This window comes from Lethenteron reissneri, chromosome 30 (genome assembly GCF_015708825.2).
Source record: "Lethenteron reissneri isolate LAM-NWPU_2019-01 chromosome 30, ASM1570882v1, whole genome shotgun sequence".
NCBI lineage: Eukaryota > Metazoa > Chordata > Hyperoartia > Petromyzontiformes > Petromyzontidae > Lethenteron > Lethenteron reissneri.
This window is the reverse complement of record NC_083808.1, coordinates 4,158,095-4,176,167: the sequence shown is the minus strand read 5'-3', so window position 1 is coordinate 4,176,167 and position 18,073 is coordinate 4,158,095. Positions and strand designations below refer to the sequence as shown.

General features: G+C 49.0%; 1 protein-coding gene across 1 annotated transcript in view; it reads left to right on the top strand.

The window, feature by feature from the left end:
* Positions 1–16,134, top strand: part of LOC133349427 (MAP kinase-activated protein kinase 2-like) — a 46,269-nt gene extending 30,135 nt beyond the window's left edge. Inside the window, 10 exon segments of the mRNA XM_061562847.1 lie at positions 1,767–1,831; positions 2,222–2,241; positions 2,243–2,302; positions 4,291–4,417; positions 6,164–6,239; positions 6,595–6,686; positions 6,689–6,718; positions 7,068–7,153; positions 8,988–9,068; positions 9,679–16,134. Of these exon segments, the coding sequence (XP_061418831.1) occupies positions 1,767–1,831; positions 2,222–2,241; positions 2,243–2,302; positions 4,291–4,417; positions 6,164–6,239; positions 6,595–6,686; positions 6,689–6,718; positions 7,068–7,153; positions 8,988–9,068; positions 9,679–9,849 (808 nt within the window). The 3' untranslated portion in view covers positions 9,850–16,134.
* Positions 16,135–18,073: the final 1,939 nt, after the last annotated feature.

Here is an 18,073-nt window from a genome sequence, read left to right as displayed (position 1 = left end):
CGTTTTCATCATCGATTACTGATTTCGAATGTCGGTAACCGATTCCAGTAGGATTTTAGCAGTGAATGTACTGAATAGCGCGCGTGAACGTTTCAACCGCGGAGTGGTCACCTCCGGGTACATACGATAGTACGTACATGGGTAAATAGAAGATGCAGCCCAGCTTGCTCACCCTATTTCTCGCTGAAAAGCCAGCGGAGAGAGGGACCTTTTAGGCCGGAGCAACGTGGCCAAATTCATGGGCGCAGGAGAGTTGTTCGGTGGTAGCACTCTGCGTCACCTGGAGTTTGTGGGTGAAGGGGTAGGGACGGGTTTAGCGGAGAGGGTTGCGCTCATTGAGTCGATGATTTGACGAAGGCATGGATGTGGGTCTCGATAGCAGGGCACGGAGCAAGGAAGTGGAAGGTGGACCGCAGGAGATATTACCCGTTGCTCAGCAGTGGATGGTTGTCCACTGCCGAGAAAGATCGTTTGTGTGCACAGGTGTCTTTCGATAGCGTTTGGATAAATAGACTAATAAACGTACATGCTATCCTGTAAATGCAGTTTAACGACAGTACATATACGGGCAGTGTAAACTATGTCGTCATTCTTGAGGCCATTTATGACTTGCATTGGTTTTGAGGAAATTACCACTCGGTTTTTGCTGACCGTGGAAACCACTTGCCATGCTGTGATTTCCAAGTTAAAGTGTGGTTTGTATGGCAACCATGAAGAGAGCCCCCGTTTAAACCATAGGATTGCTGCCCGTTTAAACGACCAGAACCAAGTGATTGCTTCGCTTTGCACTGTAAAAGTCCCACTGTTTGTTGTTGATTCCAAGCACGAAGAACATGGAAAGTTGGTGGTCATTAAATAATTATACCACATGTGGTCTACATTGTTTAAGGTTTCGGGTAAATGACGATAATGAAATAAACAACAGTACAAGGGTATGTTATGGCACGTGTATAAAAATAAAATATCACGCTTAACAAAAACAAAACATGTAAACAATAACATTTTGGTTCTTCAGTTCTAATCGCTTTACACATCAGACTATGGATTTTCAAAGGCTCATACGTCACCATGCAGGACATGCCAAATTGATGAAGGCGGTAACCATAGCAGCTTAGAAGTAGATACAACAATGGACTTTGCTGCATTGTTGTATGCTACTCACAGCATAACTACAGCACCTGTCTTGTGCATGGTGTCAACCCATCCAAGCACTGTCCACGCTCAACCCTGAAATATGTGACCTTGTCATAAGCCGTTGTGATTGAGCACAATAAACAACTGAAAACTCTGCTCAGTTGGATTGATAATCATTATAATACAGGTAGGAACAACAGGTTCCACACTGCCCACCAGGGAGTATTTGTCTGTCTGTCGTGCATATTTGTCTGTCGTGCACGAATGCGCTGTCCAACCAAGTTCCTACCTGCCCACTCTGAAGGAACGTGTTTGAATACATTTGGAATATTGTGCCGTTCTTATTGCGAAAGGCTATCCTAGAAAATCACGATGTTTCACGTATGTGTATAGTCCACCAGTCGCGGGCGATGTTGCTTTGTAGCTTTTCCTCCAATTAATTTGCACACAATCGCCTATAGAGCATCGTCACGGGGCATTTAACATTCGCTGTGAAGGTTGACGGCGTGAATACACCCCGCAGTATTTCAGCCGGTGTCGCGCACCATCCCGGCTTTTTGAGGACACGGCAGTGACGCTTCTCGGCTTTGTGTTTCCCTCTTTGCCCCCCCCCCCCCCCCCCCCGTCGGCAGCATGGAAGGCGGCGAACTCTTCAACAGAATCCAGGACCGGGGCGATCAGGCGTTCACCGAGCGAGGTGGGTCCTGATGGGGAGACGGCGGGGACGACTAAGGAACGGGCGAGGCACAGGCTGGGGAAAATCGGTCATATTTTTTAATTTACAAACTGCTGTGATGATGCATTAGAGATTTATAAGATGGATTCGGGGTAAAAAGAGACAATGCAGAGGCACGCTTGCCCCTCCATTGGTTAGTAGCTTAGTAATTGTGAAACTTTGCAGTTCCTTTCTGTGATTTTATCTTGGTCCGGTTTTTTTCTTCTCTGGGCACGATTTGGTTTCATTGTACTATTGTGCTGTGCGTGTGTGTGTGCGTACGCACTGTAACACACTTTACGCAAGTGATTCGCGTTGATTTTGTTTTTGTCGATTAACTCCACGATGCCATCGCCTCTTTCAACAACGCAGAAGCGTCGGAGATCATGAGAGGACATCGGAAGGGCGATCGAACACCTCCACTCCATCAACATCGCTCACCGTGACGTCAAGGCAAGTCGTTGCCATCTCCCCCACCACGACACGATATCGTTATACATTGACGCGGCTCCCTTCGTGCACAGCATCCCCAGGACACTGGAAAATAAAATAAAACTCAAAAAGCCATTGCTCGATCAGTCCCGATCAAATATAAGCTAATTCAAGAAGTTTTGCCATTTGCGCTGAACGGGGCCCCGGATGTTATTGATGCCAATACGATCTGGTAATCCGGCCAGATTTCATAAACATTCCAGACTCTGCTGATGAGATTCAAGAAGGCTAAAACCATTCCGCAGTTTGCTTGCTTCAACGAAATGCTGCTCGATAATATTGGTCTGGAAAGCCAATGGGTTGATGGACTTACATTTGATTTGAAAGATTCGATGTTGCCAGCTGCACTCCTGCTATGGCTTGTAATAAGTGTTCCAGAGTCGGGGAGCATAGCACCTAAAGGCCCAGGCTCCTCATGATTTTCGGACGATTTATAAAAATTCAACCCCGCGGATCACGTGGTGTATTTGAGCATACTTCATCACTCTCGTCAGTGTGGGTTTGTGAAGGCAGGGAGAACAGACGTGGCAGTACAGGTACAATAGATGTCACTGCACTGCCCCCTCTGCTGCTGACAATGCAGCTCTGCCGCAGCCGATAACGCCTGTTAACGAACGGTGGTCGCACAGCGAATGTTGCTGGTCCAGGCTCCAACCAGCTTAGCTTCTGAGATGTGAGGAGATCTGGGCACATTCCACCGGGTGGTGTATGGTCAAAGGTCAGTTAAGGCCATGATATTTAAAAGTTCATTTATTTTGCTTCAGAAATCCTGTGAAGTGTGAAGGGCTTTGGCAGCATGGTGTTGTTGAACCAAAAACATTTACCACGGCAAACATTCAGAAGTCGGACAAAGTTCCTTTATTTGCTTTGGTAAAAAAAGAAGACAATGTTTTTATTTTTCAAGACTCCTTCTCAACTTGTATTTAATTCCAGATGTGTATTTCCATACGTGATGCTCACTACATCAGTAAGCCATTGCTAAGTATATCGTTTCAGTCGATGACCGTTCACGACACTATTCGGGTTCATTTGATGGCAATTTGGACTGGTTTCTATACGTTCTTTGGGGCAATATTGGTGGGGAGGCAAAATGTGCCCTGAAACCTCTTCCATAAATCACTGTCAAATTTTCCCTTAGCCTCGTACACTACGTCATTCGTGCTTTCTTGAAACAAGTAAACGTACGAAGCGCGATTTTGTAACTTTTCTTTCCGCGTTTATTTAATTATTCGTATTGTAACAAATTCTCACAAAAAACTGCCAGACTGGGTGGCTTTCACTTTAACGGCCCAGCTGGTTTGGTTTGTACTTGTCGGGGATCACGAGAGGGCATCAACCATGGTCGATCCACTGCTGGATGAAGGCCTGCGCAAGCCACCAACCACCTCATTATCCTATGATGTAATAATCAACCCGGCGCCTGCTCACACATTGATTTCGTTGCTCTATCTCCCTGCTGTTATTCATTGGTTGCCACTTCCATTATTGTTCTTCACCATTGGCCATCGTCCCTTCCAGCAGTGTCCTGGCCAAGCCAACTTTTTCTTCGATATCATTAACCTGCATATATTATCTAATCTACGCGGTCCCTCCTTCAGTCCCTCTCCAATCCGGGGGTTGGCAGTCCTGGATCTCCGTCTCTCTTTCTGTCTCTCCCTCGTGTCTCGTATCGTGCCAGACTCGAGTCGTTGTGCAGCGCTCAGTCTGATCATCAAAATGCGCGACTTTGCCAAGCCCCCCTAAGTCTCATTGTGTCGTGTCGGAGATGGTTACCGCTGGGGGGCGGGGGGTTCCTCCCCTAGGTTAGAAGCCGCAGGTCAATGCAACGCGTTTAAAATTGCCCCTGTAAGAGCAACGCCTTATAAATTCCTCGTCTTTTTTCCCCTCTTTTTTTTTTTACAATTCCCTCCCCCTCCCCCCTTACATTTCCATTGCTCGCGCTGGCGCAGCCCGAAAACCTCCTGTACACGTCGAGGCGATCGGACCCCGTGCTCAAGCTCACCGACTTCGGCTTCGCCAAGGAGACGCTCAGCTTCAACTCGCTGGCGACGCCGTGCTACACGCCCTACTACGTCGGTGAGCGCCGCGCGCCTGCGCCGTACCCCCCCAGCTCACCGCAGTCGGCCCCCCCTCTTCCTTACTCCCACCACCGGTCACGCGGAGAGCCTGCCGTACCGGTCCTCCTCTCTCTGCCTTCGCCCCCCCTCTGTCTATTTAAGGCCACCCCACAGAGACGATCACCCCTCTCTGTTCCTGGGTTGCTCTCTCTATGTATCTTGGTGATATCTGTCTGCTTACATGTTTGTCTATAGTTTTCTGGTTAGATTCTATGTCGCTATTTCATTATACCTGATGATGATTGCTTGTGTTGCAATCGAAACGTCGTATGCTATTATTTAATTTATTCTTTTATCTTTATACGTGACTTTACCGAAAAAACCAAAGAATAATTCCTGCAGTCACGAAAGCTCCAAAAATTAAGATTGGTCCTCCTCAAGTCTCGCCTCCCTGGTCTCACCTCGGCTTCTTCCAATTCCTTTCCCTGATCCCTTCTCACCGGTATCTTCCTTGCTTGTCTCTCTTCCTGTACCCCTGCGTGCACCCTCTCCCGGATGTGGAGGGCTGCGTGGGGTGCCACGGTGGTAAGATTTTAATGACCCCACCTGGTATACAGGAGGTCTGGGGTTGGAGATCCCGATCCTGACGTCTGTATATTTGGAGTTTGCATGTCTCTCTCTCTCTCTCCCTGTGGTCGCATGCCTTTTTCTCCGGGTCCTCCAGTTTTTCCCTCCGCATTTAAAATCAACGTGCGTTTTTGAGTATTTGGACCTGCTTTTAAAATCCACGTCATGAGCCACTTCGTTGAGCTATCATTTGCGATAACCAGGCCGTTTCTGAAGAAGAGCTACATAGCTCAGTGGGCCTTCTTTGGTAAAGTAAAAAATAGTTTAGTTTTAGTTGTATTTGGGATGCCTGTGTGACTGTGGCATAGCTTGGCTGGCATGGGCCTCTGTTGCAAGGAATTCAATGGTGGGGCTCCCTATCTAATTTGCCCCCCCCATCTCTCTAGCTACACTACTGCTCCTAGTGTAGTTTGTTGTCCTTCCTCCGCACCTCCGATTCGCACTGTTGGCTACGTACGGTGCGACAGAAGTTCAACGTACGTGCGTGCATATGTGGAAGGGGGCTGACTGGGGATGAAGTTTCTCATTCGTAATATTAATGCTCAATGTGAATGTCCTTGACTCGGCAGAGCCTTGCGTGGTCCTGCTTGGGATGTTTCTCCAAATCCAATAGTTAGCGTTCGGCTTCACGTGGGAGGAAACTGGGAGCTCAACTTAAAAGCTCACAGATGAATTTCTATCTCCGTGGTCACGTGACAGCCCATTCGGTTTGGGAGTTGCACAAAGTCTGCGTGATCCTCCAACCCTTCCCTCTGATATTCAGGGTCACGTGCGTAGGCCACAGCAGCAGTCTCAGAATGCCGCGGAAACACAAAATATATTCCGCGTGCCTACCCACCTGATCTCAAGCACACACAGTACGCGGTCGTGCATGTAAATCACACCCGCCATTTAATTGATTTTTCTACATCGAGTATTTCCGTCCGCGATGATTTGTATTTGTCATTGACGTGAGCGTCTATCTCCCGCAGGGCCACGACGTGTGCCAAGTAGGCTTTTGTGGCAGGCACCTGATTTTAACCCACCCTCAACCGACAATCTCTCACCTGCTGTGCACCGCGAGTGGGTGCAGCGCTTGGGGCTGGTTACGTACGCCGACGTGTTTCGTGTGTTGTGGTTTTTTGTTTGTTATTTTCAGCTCCAGAAGTCTTGGGGCCAGAAAAATACGACAAGTCGTGCGACATGTGGTCCCTCGGCGTCATCATGTACATCCTGTAAGTCAACGCGCTTGCCGCCAGACGTCGTTTCTCACACTTTTGCGTCAGCGGATTTGGCACCGCGCGACGGAGACGCGCTTTGGCTCTGCAGTAGCAGACAACCAACATCGCCGTCATCGTCTTAATCGCCATCGTCACCATCAATATCACAGTCGTCATTATCGTCATCATTTGCGCGATGCGCTCAGTCAAAATGTCGTGGGTCTAGTGAGTATCGAGAAGGCACTTCTCACTCTTGTTGGCTCTTACCTAGCTGTGCGAACTACACAGTCCAATGGCGGGGACCAGGGTCATCCACACTAATGGCACTCTACGGCGTGACCCGGCTTTTGTGTGACCACCCCCTCCCCAGGCTGTGCGGGTTCCCTCCGTTCTACTCGAACCACGGCCTCGCCATCTCCCCCGGAATGAAGAAGCGCATCCGCCTGGGCCAGTACGAGTTCCCAGCCCAGAGTGGACGGCCGTGTCCGAGGAAGGTGAGCGAGACGGCCTCAAAAACATCGCTCGTGCGACTAAGCCACCAACCGCGTTTGGCCTGTTTGTGTGCGTGTTTGTCTTTGTGTGGAGCGGTTAGCGAGCCTGGTACTGAGACCTCCCCTATGTCGACTCGGTCTCAAATGAGTACCCGGTGCGGTGTGTAAACATCGCCACTGGGGAGAGAAAGGCGGTCGGGCGTGGGGCTAGGCCACCCACCCCCTCGTGTGCGGTGCTGGCCTTCATAGATGCCCGCAAGCAGCACTTGCCCCAACTGTCTCTTAAGGCTTTGCTGTACGTATGCGCTAGAGGTCGGTGCCATTCTGTCACTTCGTTGTGCTCCGCTCGCAGCCAAGCAGGTCATCCGAAAGCTTCTCAAGACGGATCCGACGGAACGCATGACCATCGCCGAGTTCATGAACCACCCCTGGATTAACGTACGTGCTGCCGCATTGCGCTCGGATTTCCCAGTCAGGCTGTGTAACCTCACTCCAGCGCTGACGCAGACGCGCGAGTGCTTGCTTGTGTGTGTGTGTGTAGAGAAAGCTACATGCAGGTCGTGTAGCCCGCGTATTCCCAGCCACAGCATGACCAAGCAGCTTCTGTTTGGCTGGATAGATGAGGCTAAACGGGTGCGGCACGGCTAGAGAAGAGGTGGACTGATGTGGTACAGAAGGATGTGGAGCTGATTGGATTTGCTGATGACTGGTACCAGCAGTGTCAAGAAAGGCTTCTGTAGGAGGTTCATGATGGACTCTGCTGGGGAGTTGGAGGCAGTTGCCCTCGAGCAACAATCGAGGGCAGAGGAGGGACGCTCACAACAACGAGCAGAGCGCCGGGTGGATAAAACGCAACTAAGTTGGCACAGTGGGAAGCACAGTTGGTACATCTGTCATCTCAGTCGGTCAACCCATGGCACCTGGGTCTGTTCCGTGACCTCCTGCGAGCGGGGCTTTGACATTTCACGTGATCTCAAAGTGCGTCTAGTATGGCACAAGCGCCGTGGTGAATTCACCGCCACTTAATGGTGAGTGGCGGTTGTTGTTGTAGGGAAAGCGGTGGCCTATTTGTAATCACTACCCCCTATAAAATCGGTGAACCTACGTGTCGATTCCCATCATCGGTAGTGAATATCTGAACCTGTCCCGTGCCTTTCCATAGGTAGACTCAGCCTTCCATGAGTAGCTGCTGCTGCGGTGTGCAAAACATCGACACTGGGGAGACTTAGCTGGGAGACGGAATGACTCCCCCGCCTAGAATGCAGTTCTGCCCTTCATAGGTTGTAACAGCACTTGCCCCGACAGCCTTTGTAGGCTAAACCAGGGGATCTTTGTCCCTGTACAGCTATTGTTTGGAATTTACTCTTCCTAGTTGCCCATGCCTCTGCCTTCTCTCAGAATCCAGGCTTGGGAGATCTCACTTCTCTCCTCCGTTAAACGAGTGACATCTCAAAGAACATTCAAACAATTGGTTTCCCACCATTTTCTACCTCTGTTGAAAGTGTCACCTCTTGCCTAAATTCCCCTCGCTGCTTGCTAATTGCAACTTCACGTAACAATTCACAACAAGACACTCCGCTGCTCCTCATGCGGTTGAATCGCTTGACCACCTGAGTGTGAAATTGTAGTTGTTGCTCTGCATATACATCAGCCACACAAAAGCAGAACTGTCGATTCATCGTTGACTTGGCCTCAAGGTATTTTAGTAGCCAAACGAACGGTGTGTCACGCTGCATTCTCAATTGTTTTCACGACCCGTGTTTCTTTTTTTTACGATCAAACGGTACGGTGCAAAATATTTTCGCCTATAAACGCCTATTTATCGTTTACTTTCCTAGAATGGGGAGGAAGATGTAACATGTGGCACCAGGTTTTATTGCTTCTTAACGGGATCGGCTCAATGTTTTTTGTGGTCCACGTGAATTCTGAGTCACTGACCCTTGACGAGTGAGGAACAGTCTATAACTAAACCACCACACGCGTAAACATATTGAACATTTTCACTTAACACACTCGGGTATTGTCTCATTCTTCACCTGAGGACGGCTGCTTGCGTTGTGGCCGAAACGTCGTGAGAATTGTTTTATTATGTTTTATTTTTATTATTTTATTACTTCCCTTCTACGTGACTTTACCGAAAGAACCAAGAAGAAGACACTCGGGTAGTTGAGAGGCAATGATATTGTTTTTTTGTTGTTGCAATTTTTTTACTGTATAGTTGCACAGAGAAAGTGTCATGACTGATCTGCGTTTGTTTAATTCTAATTTGCAGCAATTAATGGAGGTGCCACAGACGCCTCTCCACACCAGCCGGGTGCTTAAGGAGGAGAAGGAGCTCTGGGAAGATGTGAAGGTAACATCATGTGAAGTCTTTACTGTTACCACGCTAGCCTGAGTACTGGTCATCCTGCTCACTGGCAGTCTGTTGGGGCTCAGGCAGTGGGGTTGACGGATCGCTGGAGGATAGGTCTGCATGTGCTCATGATGCGGATGAATATTTAGTTTTTTTTTTTTTTAGAGCTGATCAGGTGGCGCAAAGATCAGAGTACTTCGCTTGCCCGCACTGCTAAAGTCCTGTGTTCTAATCCAGGCCAGCCGCCTGTAATCGACTGGACTTTCAGGCATAGGGCGTTGAAGGTCTCAGCCCGGTTGCCAACAACTGGACAAACAAAATCTGTTCCCGTGAAATTTGTTTCTTTGCTTAATTTGTGGCACATTCTACCTGTGAGAATGTATTAATTTTAAATATTGACTTGATTGCCATGTGGCAGTGCGGGTGGGCAAAGTGCTGCCCCCTGATGTGTAGTCCAGATCCCTGCAGCTCAATAGCCTCGGACCGAAGGCTCCTTGCAGGATTCCGAGTTGTTCGGCGCGAGCGGCACGGCTGTGGAGCATCGCGGCGACGACAAAGTCGCTTTAATAACTCGGCGAACGTGCCCGTCGCTTGTGCGTCGCGTGCGCAGGACGAGATGACGAGCGCGCTGGCCACGATGCGGGTCGACTACGAACAGGTGAAGATCAAGACGCTGGAGGACTCGAGCAACCCACTCCTGAACAAGCGTCGCAAAAAAAAACCGCCGGGTCTGCCGGCCGTGCTGCAGAAGCCGCAGCAGACGGCAACTGCGAACAATTGAGCCGGTGTCGTCGTCCCCCCTCTCCCAGCCCGGTTGCGCGGATGCTCGCTCGCTCGCCACGCCAGGTCGGCTTCGGCGAGCAGCTACAGACTGCATTGGCGAGCGAGGCAACGGGGAAAGGGGTTGTGACGGACAGATGTGCGCGTGGACGAGGAGTTCGGTTCCACGTTGGACAGCGTCTGCTGTAAGCGCCATGGCGCGCTTCCCCTTCTCGTCCTGAGAATCATTGTGTCTGCATCGAAGTGAACCTGGTCGGAAAAACGCAAGCCAAGCAATGTTGGTGGTGGGCCGCTCTCTGTGTCGCCTTTGCTGGCGGCCGACTCGAGCAACAGTCTTGGTTCCGACGTTGGCGGTCGACGCAGTTAGTCGCGGGTTCCGTGCCGGCATATTTTTTGACGTCCATTTGATCTCATCGATCCCAAATGGCCTGGACTCCCTTCGTCTCCACGCGTGGCCTTGAACACCACCTCTTGCACCGAGCATCTTCCGTGCGTGCCTGCCCAAAGAGTTTGCGTAATTGCACGGGCGTGCTGGGTTGCGCAGTCGGGAGTGTTTCTTGGGTCTTGGCGCCGGCATCAAACCAAGACGCGTCGGCCTCGTCACAACTGGAATCGGGAGGCGTTTTTGCTCCCTCCGCTAACCCTCATCAAGTACAGCCACGACCACAAACGAACGGGGCGATTTGCGAAAGGGCCCTTGCCGTGCTCAGGTGACGCGAGCGAACCCGGTCAGTGGCTCTGTGGGCATTAAAAATCTACACGAGTATTTCATAACCTACTGGTCCTCTCTATCGGGGTCCCCCCGACATGTCTGCCGCTGTGTGAATTTTAGAGAAGTTTCTCGTCGTGGTGTCCCATGACCCAGCTGAGTTGTTGTGGCCCACTAGCTTGTAGAAGGGCTTGCCAAAACTTGTCTTTCTATGTGGCTGCCATTGCTCTCTCCTAGTTGCTATGAAATTCAACTCTTGTAAACTTTTATTTGATTATTATTTTTTTGTTGCTGGGTTTGATTTTTTTTTTGCCCGCATTGGGAGGAGGTGGTTTGGGGAAATCCCAAGCAGGGTTTATTTTTTTTGCTGGTGTCTTTCATTCGCCGAAAAAACTTTTAGAACGCTCGGGGCTTTTATTGTTTTTAGAGTGTATTTTTTTTTTACTGCGATGGACAGTTCCACGAAATTGCCTCCAGGTGATGAAACAGAAACCAGCGTGAATGTTCTGCGCAGACGCGCGCACGCAGGGTCTACATGCGCTGCACTGTTGCTCTGTTCCTACAGCTGCCCTCGTGAACTCTCGCGTAGTGAAGGAGGTATAATAGCGGAACTCGCAGTCACATCTTCACGTGGAAGCTTCCGCAATAGCAATAATAATAAAAAAAAAATTGTAAAACAAAAAATAAAAAGTAACGTTTTACCCAAACAGTACGAAATGTTATCGATATAATATATATTTTTAAACATATACTGTATATTCATTACTTACAACATGAGACTCGTTTGAAGGCAGATCTTTAACGGAGCTGTGGTAAGCCAGGTGGCCAGGGCACTCAGCTGTTTCGTTGTTGACTTGGCTGTGGAGTCACGGACGTGCGTGGTGTACATTTGCCACCCAGTGCCAGATTAAACAAGCAATGCGTCGACATCAGGGTAAAATCACGGTTGTTTTTAAAGAAGGGGTATGGGGGGCGACAGGGTTAGGGTTCAGGGGTCAGGGTTGTGATGACCTCAGAGTAGACAATTGCCTTCTGGGAAGACTAATGTGCCACGTAATTAGTCGGGGTGGAACAATGTATTGATTCGTAGATTTTTTATGGATTCTTAATGCTCGTGAATATGTGCATCAATTCGTCTGTGTGTGTGTGGGAATTTATTTTTTTCGACGAGCCTACATTGTAAGTTTTGGTGCACAGTGGTTGGCAAACTGTGCTTTGAACCCAACCGTCTGAGTTTGATTCCAGGCCATGTCTTCTAACACAAGTGGCGAGTGATAACCTGAACCGGTCTTGGGCAACCTGCCCCACCCTAAACTAACCCATACCGACAAGCCTTTAAGAATCACTTAAGAATCAATTATTTTCAATCCCTTGATGTCATGGGCTCTGGACACCCCTGCAGTCACTTCAGAGAAGCCGCTACCTTTCATTGACACAAAGTAAAAACAAAAGGATTCTTGAATCGAGCGGCACCGGTCGACGCGGAATCGCGATGTGCGTTCCACCCCTAGTAATTGCATGGACGAGCATCACTTCGTTTCGCGGAAACTTTTTTTTTTGAAGACGCAGTAGCTGTGGGTACGCTTTAGTGTGTCGTTAGCACCTCGACTTTTTGTGTTTACCCGAGTTGGCCCGATGGGTAGGGGACAAGAGACGAGAGGACAAAGTGTGCGATGTGTACACTCGCCGCCACGCTGCTTTGTTTATCGTCTTCCTCTTCGCCGTTACTTTAGCTCCGAGCGGACGGTTGGATCGCTGGGCTGTCGCAACCTCGCGCCCCGCAGCAGTAGCATTGCGCTGGCGCGCAAGTCGTCCGTAGGGAGACGGTGCTGTCCGCTTCGCGTTTTATCATTCACGTAGTTCAGCGCCGACGACTCACTGCTTCTTCGCTTTCAAAACGGATCCCTTGCCGCTCGCCGTGCGTGCCAACGAGTCGCGTGCGCGCCAGAAGCGATTCACATGGACTCGTAAGCATCACGTGCCGTTCCCGAGACCGCCACGGATGCGCCACAATGTTTCTGAAAATAATAATTGATTTTCTTGAATCAATTTGCATGTCCCCCAATCATGGCAGTGACTGTACAGGCCTACACGGTGCAGTGGTTAGCAAACTGCACTAGAAAAACAACAATCTTGAGTTGGATTCCCATGCATGGCTAACATTGGTGGCGAGTAAATTTATGAGCCAGTCTTGAGTGTCACTCTACCCACACTGATGAGCTTGGATAATGCTTGAATTGTCTACATTGTGCACATCAGAGGGCAGTGCAGAACAACCCATTGTTGCACCATACTTGTGCGCTCCTTCACCAATCCACACTGACGAGCGTGGTTTAGCATGGTCCAATAAAACTGGCTTGACGTGGGGAAGCCTTCATCCAGCAGTGGATTGAAAAGTGACTGTGACACAATTGCAGTATTAGGATTTTACAACAGTCCACATCAAGTTAGCCCGACATTTCGCTACCCGGACGGCACTGTCTCTCCGGCCGCGTGAGGTCTCGCCCACTCTACCCCGACGACCCTTCATGTGCATGAGTCGGGCTGAGGGTAAAGTATTGCTATGGAGTCGATTTACAACATTTGCATGGAATTCGTTGTTACTCTCGGATAACCACATCCCGGTGGCTCCTGCAAGCAGAAGCGTGTGGATTCCGTGCTCGTGTATCGGTGCTGGTGGTGCGGGGAGCGGTGGTGCAGCCGCGCTATGAACCCGGCGACCCGGGTTCGATTCCCGCTCGCGGCCTATACCAGTGACGATTATCTGAACCGATCTTGGGCCATCCCCTCGGTCGAATCGGCCTCGGTTGAGTCACTGGTGGCGGTGCGTAAACATCGCCAGCTAGGGAGACAAAGGCGGTGACCGGGCGTGATTCTGGCCACCAACCCCCTCGTGTACCGTGCCGGCCTTCATACGTGCCCGCTGACGGAACTTGCCCCAACAGTCTGTTCATGTTTTACGGGGGATCTGTGCCTTTGATGTGGTAGTCGCGGTGGTGGTGGCGGTGGTGGCGGTGGTTGTGGGAGGTTAATGAGCGTTCGCTGTAGTGTTTGGTGAAGTTTTTGGACGAGAGCCACGTGGCGTGTGGTGGGGCGTGACTCCGACGTAACGATGCCTGTGAAGACGCCGGCGAGGTAAAGGGCGCGTTCCATTGCCTCGCCCTGGTGGTGGTCAGGGTTCGCGCTCAGGCTGCGCAGGATCGCACAGGGTTACGCTTGTCAAGGAAACCCAGGGAAATTGCTCTCCGAGCCGCACATTTGCGATATCCGATTACAGGAAGGCAGTTGAGCAATACCCGGCGGCTCTTTTGCAATGATTTTCCGTGCAAATGTTGCTGTAAGGTAATGGATTTAAAAAAAAATCTGTATTTGTACTCCCTGACTAGTCTCTACATTTTTGGAAATGTGTTAAAATAATCTATAACAGTTTACTTTCTATTGACAAACAAAGTAACCCCAATCTTCTGGTTCGGACGAGTGTTGGTGCAATACGAATGACAACAGCTTGCCGTCTGTTTTACACGCACGGCCCTTTTGGACAATCCACTGCTGGACGAGGGGCCCCCTCCCCCTACGCTGTTGCAGGTCGTGAGGCTTGCTTGACGGTATGAACCTCGGCACGCGGGTCAAGCGCGGTGTCGTGAAGTGTGGCCGCTTGCTAACGATGCTCGAGTAGACGTCAACGGAGAGTGAACGGAAGTTTTGTTTTATTCGGATTCTCGGAAGTCGTCGGAGACTTCTCCCGGTTGGGAATGCGTGTTTGAGCTTTTGTTTTCACCGTGCGCCGTGTGCGCGTACGTACGTTGAACTTCTTTCGCGCCGTACGTAAGCCAACCGTGCTAATCGGAGGTGCGGGGGAAGGACAACAAACTTAAACACAAAAAAACAGTTCTAAAGGAATTATCATTATCATCATTTTTGTATTGCTAGAAAAGGTAAAACCTATTCTTATTTTTTATACTTTGATACAGGCAAATAAGCCCCATGATTTAGCTGCTCACCCCGAGCTATAAATGCTCTGATGGTGGCATTGTCTTTGTCCTGTTCGCCTTTTGGCGTGCTCTGGTCTGACACTGGTGAGACTATGCCGTAAGGAAGGTTGCCTCTGGTGTAGGCCAATCAATTTCAAAGACGATGCATTTATAATTATCAGAGCATCTTTGTTAGCATGTTCACCACAAGTTCGCGTGGTTAATGCAGACTTGGTGTTTGAACCTCTTAACATCTGTTTTATTGCCGGAAAAGTTAAAACCTATTTTCATTTTTCGAAAGAAATGACTTTACTGTGGGCATCTTCAGAAAGTTAATGATGCTGGTGCGTTGTGAAAGCTTGGGATTTGAATGTCAGGTTGCGTGTTGAGAAAAGCACACTTGGGATTACAAGCGGCCGCTACAAACCTCCCGTTTGTTGACTTTCCCTCGCACCTCAGATTGGCACGCTTGTGCGACGTACGGTGCAAAAGAAGTTCTACACACATGGATGCCAGTTAAAATAATCGGAGGTCAGTTTTATCGGCACCAAACATCGAAAGTGTGCAGGATTTGCGCCCATGGGCGTCACATGATCGAGGGAAACAGTATTTTTGTAATGAAACTTCCGGTTTGAGTGCGTGTGCTTTAGCGTTAAGTTGAATCTCCCTTCCTCGTCATCTTCCCTGCACGTGATTTTCTTTTTAAACGGTGTGGACCCTGCGTTTGCGACCGCTGGCTCATGCTGCGATTGGCCTGTGTTTCCATCACGATTGACGGGCGACGATGTCTTGATCGAAGAAAAAATAACTCTCGTTTGTCATCGTCTGTTACAAAGAGACAATCGGTGGGCATTTGGTGTCTTACCCAAAGAGCATTGGTTTATTTTCAGTCTTAAATTGGAAACTCGCGCACACGTGATGCAGGTTGTTGTTGTTGATGTTTCACCCTCCGTAACGTGCAGTTGCGTTAAACTATAGTCGTTAACAATCACCGCACATGCGAAAGGCGCTCTGTGTACATTTGCGCATGCGTGGCGATGTACATGCAAACGAGTGGAGGTGCAACGATATGTCATCGATTCGCTGATGAATTTCAGTTCTTAAGCCCTTGTTGCGTGCATCCGATTGCGTGTTTTGGAATCGATTTGCGTTTTCACAATTTGTATGTTATGGGGGTCACATGACCCCCTGCAGCCACTAGTGGCCACTAGCGGCTGCCGCATTCACAGTTTCTTTTATAAATACACACATATAGTATAAAGGACTTGTTGAATCGTGACCACAAATTGCGATAATTCATCGATTTGTCAGGGCTGGGCATGGGTTGTGAAACCATTAAACAAGTGAGCACGTATAACTGGAATAGCGACTGTTGTTTAACCACGTGCGGTCATCATGAGCACTGCTGCTTGACCGGTGTGTGTGTGGGGGGGGCAAGAGGCCAATGACAAGACTCCTGTGCCTTGTGATGTTTTAACTGATTGTATTTTAAAGCACTATCTCGATTTTAAGTGGTTCTTGTGCTTACTGTAGAAACTGCAAGTGGTTGGTGATGTACTTAACAAACAAGCAACACAAATCATAAACACAGTGATCGGCACCTCAACAGCTTTGGTTTCTGCCTGTTTTTTTTGTACACACTGCAAATGTGCACGGCTGCCACTCGACAATCGCCACCCACCATCATCAGCACGAAGCACCAAACACTATCCACCACAAGTCACTTACCACCAGTGCACAACCACCGCTTCTAACACGCACTTAGCAAGACGCCAAACCCACCTCACCCCACCTCTTGTTCGTTCCACCACATACTGACCACCACCACATCCTGACCAACCCCTACCACCTCTCTCTGCAGCAATCACACCACGCAACTTTACCAACCACTCGCAGCCACCTCCTCCACCAGCCTCACCAATCGCCACCACGAAAAACCACCAGCCACTAAACCCAAGCAGCTGCTCCACCGCCACGGAGCTGTGAGCATGTGGTGGTTGTGGTTCGACAATAAGTAATCCATGAATGAAAGGACGACCCCGTGTAACATTGGGACATCCAGACGGCGATGATGGCGATGAGACTGCGGTCCTGTCTTAAGCCAAAAATGGTGGTGGTGTTGATGATGAGTCGAAGAACGATGGATCTCACATCTAATGGATCTCTGGCATAAGGAAAGAGGCGATGGTGATGTGTATTGGTGGCATCAATGGGGAGTGGTTGTGTTGACCCCCTTGACCCTGACGTTTATAATTTATGAAACACTCCAAATGTATAGAGGCCAGCAAAGCATGGCTAAATGACGGTAGCACCGGTTCGCCTGTGGTTCTTATGCAAGGTGCAACTTGCATGGCGACGACGCGACTCTCTATTAAAACTAAACACAACCGCTGTGTCCGTGAGCCACAACCTTTGCCCTTTGGCATCGAGGAATAAGCACGGTCAAAGGGGGCAATAGTGACATAGTTTTATATTACGATTTGTGCAAATAACAGGCAGCTCCAGATAAACAAAAAAATTGTGCATTTTGTGCAAACAAAAATTCAGATATCAACACTGTAAATGTTTTCGAAAGTACACGTTCATACATAATGGCTAAAATAATGATACATTATATATTATATCTATTATTTTAATAGGTTTCTCTTACAATTATTAATCACATAGCACATAATTGATCCCCCCCCCCCCCACCAAAGCATTGAGATGCGTATACTTGGCTACTTGAGTTATATATTGCTTGTCATTCATGTTTATGGTTGGAGGGGTGGTGGCGATTCATGTAATCAATCGATTATTTATTATTGACCTTTAATCGACGTGAGATCGATCAGTCTGCGTCACATGTCATTAGTCCGGGCGACCTCCTGGATGCCACCAGGGGCGCTACCATCCACCTCAATATTAGTTTTGCTGTAACAACGAATTGATTCGATTTCGACTTAACTTTCTTGACTGCAGGAATTCATATTGTTTGGTTCTTTCGGTAAAGTCACGTAGATATTTTTTAAATAAATATTAAACACTTTTAAAACTAAAAACTCACTATTTTGTATTTTATTTTCTATCTATGTGACTTTACCGAAAGAACCAAAGAAAACGAATTGATGTTTGAACCTCTCTACACTACATAGTTGTGCGTGTGTGAATCGCCCCCCCCCCCCCCCCCCCGTAGTGTATAAGAGTTTAGAATCACACCGAATTTGTAACATCATTAATGCAACCTGCCCCTGCCGTGCTCGGCAACGGTGCGTTCCTAACTCCAGTCCTCGCGACTGCAACAATCCGCTCCAGGTCCTCGTCAGGTAGCATGGAGTGTATTCAGTGTGGCTTCATTTGCATAGCAAAGAAAGTAATGGTAATCGCTAAAATCCGGACCGTGGAGATTTGAGCGGACTGGAGTTGAAAAACTGCTATAGAAATCGGGTAGCTCTGTCAGTAAAAGAGATTTATTCAGCCCATCACCCCACTGGGGTCGATAAAAATAACTACCACTGTTGTGAGTAAGTCAACAACGATTGTCCTATGGTGAGACTCGGCCCCCG